Source organism: Trifolium pratense, linkage group LG7 (assembly GCF_020283565.1).
Source record: "Trifolium pratense cultivar HEN17-A07 linkage group LG7, ARS_RC_1.1, whole genome shotgun sequence".
NCBI classification, from domain to species: Eukaryota; Viridiplantae; Streptophyta; class Magnoliopsida; order Fabales; family Fabaceae; genus Trifolium; species Trifolium pratense.
In genome coordinates this window covers 20912786-20925525 of record NC_060065.1, presented here as the reverse complement: position 1 = coordinate 20925525, position 12740 = coordinate 20912786, and the positions used below count along the sequence as shown (strand labels likewise).

Genomic DNA, 12740 nt, shown 5'->3' with positions numbered 1-12740 from the left:
TTGCAGCAGGTTGGCATTCATTCAATGTTGGCATCAAATGAATGTACTGTATTGTGACAATATGCTTCGTTGTTCCGCATCATTTTCCACGTTCTCTGCCTTCCGATGCGGTATCCAAGTTACTGTGATATACTTAGTCCCACACCCCCACACCACCACCACCACACACACACACACACACACACACACATGAATGGTTTTCTTGCTGCATATAGTGGTTTTCAATTCATACGAGGTTTGCATTTGTAACCTTCTTGCTGTATAGGTGCTTCACTACAACAAATATGGAATTTAGTAACATTTAAAAAATGTTACTAAATCCAAATAAATGCAAATAAGTTTAGCTATTTCGTAGCTAATCTCTAGCAAATAAGTTTAGCTAAAATTATGCATTGATTGAGCCAATTGGCTATCCACTAGACGAACCTCCTGTCAGTGACTAATAGTTACTAAAAGTTGAAGATATAGAAATATATGAAAAGTGTTACTATAACCTAGAAATATATGAAAAGTGTTACTATTATCCAAAATGCTAGATAATATGAAGTGGATCCACACTAATATCACACTACATGTTTTTCGGATTCATAAAACATTATCATGTAAATCAATGGCTCGAATACTACACCACAACCAACCTGATTCATAGTCATTGTGTCGTCTTATCACTGCATATGGTTGTAGCAGAGCCCATTGTCTCACAGGCAGAAAGCCTCCTCACATATAATTCGGTGTTATGTTACTCATATAATCATATCAAAAGTCTCTGTCAAAGCACAAACATCAATTTGCATACCAAAGCTTTATGTGCCATTATTTTCTGCAACGAGTAGGCCAGTCTATAACAAAATTGACAAGAAAAATGTGTAAGTATACATTAAAAATATAAGGGCAGGATTGAGGAAGAATTGAAAACAAATATATTACTGATCTGAAAGAGCATGTCATCTAAGATGAATGCAGATCATTATTGATAGAAGAATAAGAAAATAAAACACTAATGAAGATATTAAGCAGCAACCTATATGCTATATATTGGACACAGCGTTGGACAAGAACAAACGAAGTAAAACTAGATACTTGGACAAGAACTAGATTACTTACGTTAAAGTGGCTGCAAGTGAAAGTCCCTCAGGCACTGCAAAAATGGTGAAACAAGTAACTTTCTGCACAAAGCATAAAGAGGATACAACTTGTAGTTTTTGTAGTAATAACTAAAGAGAAAAGAAATGATTAATGGACTTTGAGGACATACTTGCTCAGTGTTTCAGTGACCTTTGCAAGACGAGCAAATCACAAGATGCCCTCTGCATTTTAGTTGTCTTAGTTATACAAGCTCCACATTCTCAACTTGCCAAAACAAATTGACTTCTATTTTCTGAGCAGCTCTAGTAGCCATTTGTAACACTGTTTCACAACATAGTAGCTTTTCTGCACCATGAACACAATAACCTAACAAATTCACCACATTCTTATGCTGCACACGAGCCAATAACGTTGCCTCATTCATAAACTTCTTCTTCCCTTGATTTGATGTTTGTGATAATTTCTTCACTGCAACTTCTCTCCCATCACTCAATTTCCCTTGTAATCACAAACCAAAATTTGAGAAAATTTCTAAAAATAGTATAAAGTTAAAAATGCTAGCATCAAACTTTATAATCTCTATCAAACCATATTTGTAGCCAATGCAAGTTAAGTTTTTTTTAATATCTTTTGTGTTAGTGAAGCTATATACTATAACATTACTATAGTCAATATAATAACTCCTCAATTGCAGCAAGCTATACAACCATGTTTAAGAATTCCTCCCTGCCTTGCTACCTCAATTAAGGTTACCATCATTGATAAATCTCACATAACTAAGAAGTAAGCCATATAATCTCAGTTTCATTGAGACAAATCTACATTAAATCTAGCCTAAAGACCCAAAGTAAGTCATTAACCTTTGAATATTCTCAACAGAGACACTCACTAGAACATGTCTGCTATAGCAAAATTGTGAGGGCTCAACTGTACAAATGATGCTCCTTTGTACTGCTTCATCATATGGCTGTGCAAATAATATAATGAAAAATTGATTAACTTGTTGTGACTCACATATATCTTCTTAAGAGAAATTAGAAGGGTTAGAGAGAGAGAGAGAGAGAGAGAGAGAGAGAGAGAGAGAGAGAGATAGAACCAACACTAAAAGACAGAGGAAAATGAAAACCTTAATCATCTGAGCTTAGATAAAGCAAATCAGTGCAGAAAATGGTTCAAATCCTAGCATCTATGCATACTAAATATCAGGCATGGTTGCTTTATTTTTGTACATCAGCTATGTTTATTCATTTCCCTCATTTATTTCCTTCAATCTAATTACTTAAAAAATTGTGAATGTGAATGTTTCCCTCATTCATTTCTATGCATATTACTTATGCTTTCAATCAATATAGTGTTGTTCCTGCCTTTGAACAGTTTAGACCACATCTAGCACATACAAACTCGAAGCATGAGTTATGAATTATAGAAATAACGATCAGCAAGCAGCCAAGCAACCACAAGAAATGATGAAATATAAAAATATTATCTGAACAACATAATGACACGAGATACTGGAGAAAACTAGGATGCCTATATTTCATACGAGACAAACTAAGCCAGATTTCCAAATTACCTTCACATATGCCAATTAAATGCCTTAGATTCTAAATTACCTTCATATATATATATATATATATATATATATATATATATATATATATATATATATATATATATATATATAATACAGGGACCTAAGAAAATAAGATACATGTGAAAATCTCATGTTTCCCCTACTTAATAATTTGACACATCATCACTTTCATGAGTATTTTGTGTCATATTTGAAAGTTAGTAAATAATTTCAATATTTTAAATTTTTTCTTGAGGTAGTTAATTCCATTTTAATATTTTACTCCTTCCATTTTTCTATAAGTGTTCAGTTAGAATGATAACACTAAATTAAAAAAGTGGATTTTTGCACATTATCTTCCGATTATACCCTCATCTTAATTCACCAATAAATTTCTATTTTTTTGCACTCTTTCAAATAAATTTATTTTTATACAAAAAAAATTTGGTAACAAATTCTGTTTAAATATGAATATATATAACAAAGAAGAAACAAATTTTTCTATCGTAAAAAAAAAGGAACAAATAATTTTTTTTTAAAAAAAAAACTTTAGTTTTTCAAATATATATATAAAAAAGTTATTGAAAAAATAATAATAATTGACAAATAGTATGCTTAAAACACAAACTGGACAGTTAATTAGAAACGCTAAATTTGATGAAACACTTATAAAAAAAGGAGGGAGTAAATTTGATGAAACACTTATAAAAAAAGGAGGGAGTAATATTTTTTGTCATCAATACATTGACCATTCTCTTGGAATAGAATGACCATCAATATCATCAGCAAAATCTATATTTATACTTTTATATTAATACGAAAATCTATTATTTTTTGTGACTCTCGCGAAGCTTGTGTTTTTACTAATATATTATGTTATATATTTTTTAAATAAATTTACGGGTTATATTCATATTAATACGGGAACCTTTTTTGTGTTATATCTACGGGCATTATATTTTTATTCATATATTAATATAGTTGTTTATTTATTTATTTTTTTTATAATTTTATGTGTTATACTCATATATTTTTACGGGGACATAATCTTTTGTGTGAATTTTGCGGGACCTTTGTTTTTACTTTTATTAATAAGGTTTCCTGATCTTTAATAATTTATGTATGACCTAAATTTATACTCCGATATTAATGCGAGAACATATTTTTTTCTAATTTCTACGAGATTTATATTTTTAATCATATATTAATAAAGTTGTCATTCTTTCATGTTTTTTACATTATATATATTTATGATCATATATTAATACAAAATCTAATCTTTTGTGTGATTTCTGCGAGGCCTATGTTTTTACTCTTATTAATGAAGTTTTCAATTTTTTACTATTTTTTTAGACCTATGTTTATAATCATATATTAATACGAGAACCTAGTCTTTTGTGTGATTTCTGAGGACCTATTTGTTTTTTTTGTACATGGGGACCTATGTGTTTTACTCATATTAATAAGTTTTCCCGTCTTTTATAACATTTGTGGGACCTAGCTATATTTATACTCATATATTAATATGAAAACTTTATTGTTTATGTGGTTTCTACGAGACTTATACTTTTAATTATATATTAATTAAGTTGTTCGTAACAAAAATAAAATAAAAGTTAAGTTGTCTATTTTTTTTTTACAATTTTACAGGTTATATTTACATTTAATACAATGACCTAATTATTTTAATGATTGTTGTGAGACCTATATTTTCACTAACATATTAATACGATTGCCTATTTTGTAATAATTTTTACGTGACTATATTTATACTCATATATTAATACATGAACATAAGTTTTTTTTGGTGATTTTTACAAGACCTATATATATATATATTTTTTTTTTTCTTCATAATTTCTACATTATCTATATTTATATTCCTATATTAATACGAAGACCTAAGGTTTTTTGATGATGGTTTTACCATTGTTCTTTTTCTATTTTGTTTACCAAATATTATATCCCTTCTATTTTGTTTACCAAATATTATATCCATTTTAGAGGAGCGGCAATGCCGCGACTCCCGTGCGGACGCACGGGTGTCCTGCTAGTGGGACAATGAAAATAGCATACACTAATGTCCCTGCCACACCATTAGACCAGTGGATTTCTTACCGCACCTCAAAATTTTAGCCGCAACTTCCAAAGACTTTCAAAAGGAAAACTGAATCATGGGAATAGATTGTCTTCAATATACTATTCACTAGATTCTCTCCGGCTTCAATTATAGTCATTAGATTGTTCTCTTTCTTCTTTTTATGTTTTTTAAATTTTTAATTAGATGGTCATTATGTCGTCACAGGTGGGACAATGCACGGGACGGGAGAGAATCCCCTCCCATAAATGACCAAACTAACATTGAAATATTTAATCTCGAGAAGTCATTTACGTATCCATATGTAAAGGTATGAAAAGTTTGTATTAAACTGGTCCAATTCAGTGCGGGCTACACTTGTTCATAGTTTAACTATAAAATTGATCAAATTTCACCGATTTACTTGCATATCCGATTTTGTGAACTGATCGAACCGTTTGACAACTTTGTGTTTTATAAATGATCATCTAACAAATGTGTTTTTATAGATAATGATCCTGAATGAATTTGAGAACTGAAACAACATTTACTCTATCATTTTCAGGTCAAAATATTAGGTAAGCTGTCATATTTTCTTGACATCCAGGTAACTCATTCTAAGGCAGTAATTGCAATTTCCAAGAGAAAATTATAAGTATATGCATTGGATAGAGTTTTGATTGCCCTGCCAATTGTGAACAATACTTCTTGTAATTACATATATGGTCCTAACTCAAACCAATTGTATAGTATATGGACAAAAATGTCAAAATCAAAAGTGTCCCTACTATCTGCTACCAGTAGGGGTGATCGCGGTGCGGTTTGGTTCGGTTTTGAGCATAAAAGTCATCCTAACCGCGAGATAAAAATGCATGCGGTTCGGTTTGGTTCGGTTGATTTTTAAAAAGTCATCCAAACCAAACCAAACCAAACCAATGCGGTTTGGATCGGTTCGGTTGGTGCGGTTTAAAACATAACGATTGTACCGAACAATTTTAAGCATAAAAAAAAAATAAAAAATTGAAGTTCCAAAATAACATTGTAGTACCAACAAAAATTATTTATCCAAAATAACATTATAGTAACTTACAATTTTAAATATATAAAAAAATTGAATTTTCAAAATAACATCACGGTACCGATAAAATTTGTTTATTTGAAATAACATTACAACACCAAAATAAAATTTCAGTACAAAAAATAAAAACAACTTGAAGTTCGATTAATTTGATCGACTGACTTGGTAATTGGGCATGTATATTGGAATATAAATATATTTTCTTTTACGATATTGGAATATAAATATATAATAGTAACTTAATGCGGTTTTTGCGGTTATCCGCGGTTTTTGCGGTTTTTGCGGTTTGCGGTTTTGCGGTTTGCGGTTCAGCAAGAAAGCCATCCAAATACATCCAAACCAAATGCGGTTTTTGCGGTTTTCGGTTTGGTTTGGTTCGATTTGCGGTTTTACTTTTGGATTGGTTCGGATACAATCACCCCTAGCTACCAGCAAGACAAGGGTATAACAATATGACAGATGAGTTGGTATATGTCCCAAATTGCTGCATGTGATTCAGAACAGAAAGTATCAAACAAATTTGGGTCCCATATTGATTTGAGTCAACTCACATATCGTCTACTAAACGACATGCTTCTAACTTTAAATACCCCTCTAATAAATCACAAGATTCACAAATTTCTCCATCTCACTCCTAATAAGACATAAAATATATTTAACCCATGATTAAGTTAATCATTAAGAACCATCCACGCTTCTACACTTTTTTTGTCTCATTCCCACTCCATTACCATTATCAATATAATATTGTACAACCACTACCACAAGTTGAATATTAATTAGTTCCACACTATTCACTTAAAAAAAAAAACTTATCAATTTCATCAAAAATTGAACTCATATTCTTCCGGTTCTAAGAAAAATTCAATATGCACATGAGTTCAATATCTTAGTTAAGTCTCTTTTAACTTAATTATCTTTATGAGTTCGATTCTAAATTTAGACATATAATTACATTAAAACTCTTATAAAAAGTTTACAACTTATTTGAATATCACAAAGGGACTGATATATTTATACTAATGGACCAATTAACGTAATTATAAGAGTAAAAACAAAGGTCCCGCAACTTGTTTGACCATTAGTGATTGATGTTAGACTTGGTAGGGAGGAACATGGTTGGATCCCCGCACCCGCAACTATGATCTGAAAGGGACTGAAACCATGCGGGTACTGAAACCATTAAAAGAACGCCCTATAATTTATTGGGTATTGTAAGAAGTATTTGAAATACGGGAAACAATACCATTCGGGCAATATTTCCAAAGGAGTTGCAAACGGATCCGCTGGTTCCCAGAAATGATCCCCAAATCAGATTAATCGATCCAGTAAGCCAAATACTAATAGTAAAAACACAAAAACTCGAGAGAATCGGTTAAAATAATCTCACACTAGTACACTACTGTCACTAGTACTACCTTCACAATCTTCCAAAATGCACCCGCATGGAGCACCCCATTTATCTATGTTATTAATTACATGGCTTGATATCATTGAGATCTCCACCTAGAAGCTACCTCCCTTCTTCATCTCCTTCTTCCACACCCTTTAATATTTCATCCCCTCACTCCCACACTCTTCAATTCTCTACCAACCCTATCATTCCATTCATTACTTTTCTCCTCTCTTTATATACCTCACCAAGAAGTATCATCATTGTAGTCCCATTGCAATTTTTGTTACACAAATTTGCAATTCTCCACCAACCCTATCATTCCATTCATTATATTTTCTCCTCTCTCTTTATATAGCTCACCAAAAAGTATAATCATTGTAGTCCCATTGCAATCCTTGTTACAAAAATTTGCAACTCTCCACCAACCCTATCATTCCATTCATTACTTTCCCCCTCATTTTAAATAGGTCACCAAGAATCATCATCACTTATACTCTCCTTGCAATCCTTTGATATTACGAAGAGAAAAAATCGCAATCAAATATAACTGATACAATTATAATAACAAATTTGATCGCATAATTTACGCAATCAAATATATTACGACCACAATTGCAGTTGCAGACGAAATTTTAAAAAGTTGTTAGAAGGCACATTGATTGTAATTGCTTTCTATTTTTTTTTTTTTTTTTTTTGAAAATGGAGGTGGTGCAACTAAGAAGATTCAACTCAATGGAAAGAAGACCAAGAATGTTGAAAGATTTTCTAAGCGAAAATCTAAGCTCATGTTCTTCAAGCGGATTCAAATCACTTCCAAGAAGAACAATTTCAAACGACGCCGTTAAAAACACTATTCAAATTCATCACACACATTCATCATCATCAAAATTTCAAACACTGATAAAAACCATAAAAAACAATGTCTCATTCTTCAAAATTACAAAATCACCCTCCACAATGCTTTCACTACCACGAACACTATCACGCAAATTATCATCAAAGAGAAGAACAACAAGTCAAAGATGCAAAGGAGAAAGAGAAATTGAAATTGAAATCAGTACAGTGAAGATCAAAGATATCATACGGTGGAAATCGTTTCGAGATTTACAACAACCTTCTGTTCCGTTACCGCCGTTTGATTTTAACCGTTATGTAACGGAATCGTCGACGGTTACGACTGCGACGACGACTTGTTCTAGTAGTGACGGTGGTTCTAGTTGGAGTGACGGTGATTTTTTTAGTGATTTGTGGGAAGCGCAAAACGACGGCGTTGAAGAGAGTAAAAAAAATTCGTTTTCATCTCTTTTTGTCGGCAATGATTCGGTGGCACCATCGTTCGTTGGGACCAAGGTGAGTTAATTATTCAATGTAACGCATCTTCCATAACTTATTGTGTGTCTGCAGTTCAGGGGACTAGGATTCTAGTTCTAGTATTATAATCTTGCACATTTCTTTTATTTTATTTTGAAATAATTTATAAATTTATTTTTATTTGTGATAGAATATTATGATGGATATTGTTTAATTTATTATCTCAAAACAGCTATTTACATATTTGTAGAGATATGTTATGAACTAGTTTATAAAAGTGACACTACTATTTATTTTTTAATTTGGACGATGTGTATAAATATTTTACATTGTTTCTACCGTACTTAGAAATTAATCTCATTAACTAAATAAACTAGTTATGAAAAATATTTGACAAAATGATGCTTGTAAGTTGTAATATTTGTCATGTTATGAAAAATATTAAAACTAGTTAGTTATAGACGTGACACGAGCTATCTCATTAATTAATAGTAAAATTTAATTATTGAAGTCTTATAAGTGTAGTTTAAATGGTACTAGCTATCAGTGATATTATTGAAGTGGACGAGGTTCGAACTCGGATTCTACATTTCTTCATATTTAAAATGTGTGTGAGTCTAGTCACTAAGCTACTTGACAAAAAAAATAATTATTGAAAAATATATTATAGAAATAAATTATATTTAAAAATGAAACAAAATGTTAGTTACATACTTACATTGGTAATTTATTTTTAATACTTATTATTGTTAAAATACAATTTATTAATTGTTTTTAATAATGATGGTCTTGGTTAGACAATGGTTGTTTTATTTAAAGTTTAATTGTTGTGTGTAATTTGTTTTTACACATACATCCAATGACGCGTTGCCACATTATTTAATGAATGTGACACATCATATATTTTTAATTATCATTCATGATGTATCAGTACATTATTGAACGCATGTGCAAAATAACTTTAGACTGACGGTGCATATAAATTAAATTTTTTTATTTATTTTTTATTCCATACATAAATATTTATTTTATATTTCTGTCGGTGGGAGGCTGCTGGGGGCTGGGGCAGTTGTACAGTACTCTTTCATTCGGGTTCCAATAATTTATGGTCAAATAAATATACTCTAGTTTTAATTAATTATTTAACTCTCATGTTGCAATCGTGATTTTCATGTTTGTGTTCTTATTTATCTAACCAAATTATGTTTGTTTTTTTTTTTTTTATGAATTTACTAATTAACTACTATTAAGATTTCCATTGACCTTCCTAACATATTTTTTTTTTAAAAGGCCAAAGCAATGATAAAAACACAAAAGAGGTTGTTCATGTTAATTAATAAGAATGAGAAATTATTACAAACTGTTTAGAATGAGAAATGAAGAATGACAAAGTATTACCATGAACAAACAATGTTAATATAAATTCATATACAAACTGTTTATTGGGATTGGGATTATTGTTTTGCTGATAAGAACTAGTATGTAATCTTAACAGGAAAATTTGACTTGCCAAGATGAACAAAACAGTCCAGTCTCAGTTCTTCAAGTTGCAGAAAATGATTTTTCAATCTTTGATCAAAGCCTTGCCAATATTGAAAGTAAGTTTCTTCTCATTTTCCTTATATTATGTCTTTTTCAAGTCCTATTTCATTAACCAATGCATTATGTGTTCTTAAACCAATCAACATAGTTAACAATTTTGCAATATTGACCATGTTCTATAAAACAATTTCTAATATTCAACTACCAATCAAAACAATTAACAATGTCAGTTAGATTATCCTATGCATATAGACAAATTTTCTCGGATTCCCTACGGTCAGGGATCCGCCCGCATTCAGGACATCGGTGGCCCGTGGGCGTTTGATATGATTGGACAACCCAAAAAATGTAGATTTTAATTGTATAATTTTAAATGCTGAACTTCAATTTGAACCATCCAATCTTAAACGAACAACAATTGATATCTCGAATCCGTAAATGCGGAGAAACTTAACTGTAGGGAGCCATATACACAAATATTTAGTTTTTAATTTTCTTTGCACAATTGTACTATTTAATTGGAGTGATACCAATAATGTTTGATTTTGGTACAGGGAGAAAACAAAAATTCAAACAAACTGCTGAGAAATTTGAGAGTCATGTAAAATTTGACTTTGCAAGCTTCGATGGATGTCTCTCATTGGATGCAAACTCATATTATAAAGATGACAATAAGGAGGAGGAAGACCAAAAAGTTGAAGAACAAGATTGGGTTGAGGAAAAGGCAAATCAATTGCTACATTGTGTTAAAGCAACATGTTCATCAGTGGAAAAATGTGATGACAATTTTGGTATAGTTCTCTTGGATTTTTTCAGGGAAGAACTAAGTGGTAATAGAAACCAAAAGAGGGATAGTGAGGAGTTTGAGTTGGAGATAATGAAAATAGCTGAAGATTGGATCAATGAGTCATTTGAAAATGCTTATGACATTGTGCATGTTAATAAAGATGCATATATCAAGGAAATGGATAAAAGAAGTGGGTGGAATAGGTTTGAGGAGGAGCAAGAAGAATTGGTTTTCGAGATTGAGGCAGCTATATTTCGTAGTTTGGTTGATGAGATTTTGACATAGATGGTTAACGATCAAGAGAAACTTTTTTCACTCCCAAAAGTACTTCGGATATACACATTGGGAAAAAACACAGTTTTTGTTTGTCCTATTCGGATGTGTACTTCTGGAATCCTGTGTGATTTCTAAAAAACGCAGGGATTGGTAAAGTTGCTCGCTAGTGGTTCCTCTTTTCAAAGTTCAGATCAAGTAGGCCTTTTGTAGCACTAAAAGGCACAAAAACTTTCAACAAGTTTTTTTATGGTTGACAAAGTGAACATGAATGGCCTTCTTTGTGGTAACTTGGGATACAAGTCATAGTTAATGATGCTCTTGAATGAAACAGTGATGAGAGATGCTGCATAGGAGTTGTAATGGAGAGAGGCATAAATTTAGTTGTTGACTTAAATTTTGGAGTGTTGTAAATCAACTAATGAATGATATCAAGGCATAATAACTCATGCCTTCTTTTGTTAAAGTGCAAGTACTTAGGAAGTTTTTAATTGTTCATATATGTAAACAAGTAAATAAATATTCCTGTTACATATCTCTTTTCCTACTAGTGTTGCAAGTGTTGGTGCTAGTTCTATGTAGAAGACATTATTCATATATTCGATAAGCAAAATTACACTGCAGGTCCTTTATCTTATTTTTTTGTAACACTTTGGTCCTTTATCTTTTTTTTTGTAACACTATGATCCTTTATTATTTTTTATTTGTAACATTTAGGTCCTTTATTTTTTATAAATAAATAAGATAAGGACCAAAGTGTTACAAAAAAAAAGGACTAAAGTGTTACAAATAAAAAAGATAAAAGATCAAAGTGTTACGAATAAAAGATAAAAGACCAAAATGTTACAAAAAAAATAAAGGACCAAAGTGTTACAAAAAAATAAAATAAAAGACCTACAGTGTAATTTTGCCTATTCGATATATGTAGAGATATTGCTTTTATTTCGTTATTGTGAGAAACAAAAACTACTGATACATGATCCTTATAATAACCTTCCCTCGTGTATTAACAGTGTTTGACCGTTATTCCGTAGTCTTTCAGTTTGAACACAGTAAAAGTGGCAGATCCAACAAATAGAAGAGGTATGAAAGTTACATTACAAATCATTTGAGATTGATTGACAACTCGAGGAAAGTTTTGTTTTAAGTGGATTTCAACAACCAAAACTTCAAATATTTTCAATCAGGTAGATTTTTCGGGAGCAGAAAAGGAAATACAATCAAAAGCATAGAACATGATTTTTCCTAGAGAAAGTAGAGTTGTTTATCATAAGTAGCTCAACTGATTTATAGGGAGATAGGAAGTAAAGTTGTTTATCAGAAATAGCTCAAATTATTTGAGTTAAGAATTAAATGAGTTAAAGGACAAGAGTTAAGTTCTGGTAAGTAAACTTGATTAACTGTTTCGGACCGAACCAATGCCAAATTTAAATGGCCCCACGCTGACGGTTACAACTGACTCTACTATATAAGTACGAGGAGCGGTAACAGGTCTGATGGGGTTAGCCGGATGTGGAGGAGTACTACGGAACTGTCATGGAGGTTTTCTTGCTGCATTCGCCGCGAAAGTGGGGTCGGATTCGGTTGTTCACGTTGAATTATGGGGTATTATTAATG

The 12740-nt window shown here is 31.3% G+C and overlaps 1 protein-coding gene and 1 long non-coding RNA gene across 3 annotated transcripts; one reads left to right on the top strand and one right to left on the bottom strand.

Annotated features, from left to right (window-relative positions):
* Positions 1-225: 225 nt before the first annotated feature.
* Positions 226-2621, bottom strand: LOC123900013. 2 transcript variants are annotated; one of them, XR_006805783.1, is made up of 5 exons: positions 2187-2621; positions 1947-2053; positions 1256-1584; positions 1105-1166; positions 226-839 (listed from the first exon to the last, which is right to left on the bottom strand). It is a non-coding gene; the product is annotated as an uncharacterized LOC123900013 (long non-coding RNA). The 2 variants fall into 2 exon arrangements; XR_006805784.1 differs by having other exon boundaries at positions 1256-2053; positions 2213-2621.
* Positions 2622-7280: 4659 nt separating this feature from the next.
* LOC123900012 lies at positions 7281-11623 on the top strand. The gene is made up of 3 exons (XM_045951297.1): positions 7281-8560; positions 10017-10119; positions 10618-11623. Exons 1-3 carry the CDS (start codon positions 7910-7912, stop codon positions 11133-11135), a joined length of 1272 nt encoding a protein of 423 aa, XP_045807253.1. The 5' UTR covers positions 7281-7909; the 3' UTR covers positions 11136-11623.
* The last annotated feature ends 1117 nt before the right edge of the window (positions 11624-12740 follow it).

Coding starts and splice junctions, on each gene's coding strand:
- LOC123900012 (XM_045951297.1), top strand. CDS start 7,910: ATGGAGGTGGTGCAACTAAGAAGATTCAACTCAATGGAAAGAAGACCA. Junction 8,561..10,016: donor CATCGTTCGTTGGGACCAAG/GTGAGTTAATTA, acceptor TAATCTTAACAG/GAAAATTTGACTTGCCAAGA. Junction 10,120..10,617: donor AAGCCTTGCCAATATTGAAA/GTAAGTTTCTTC, acceptor ATTTTGGTACAG/GGAGAAAACAAAAATTCAAA.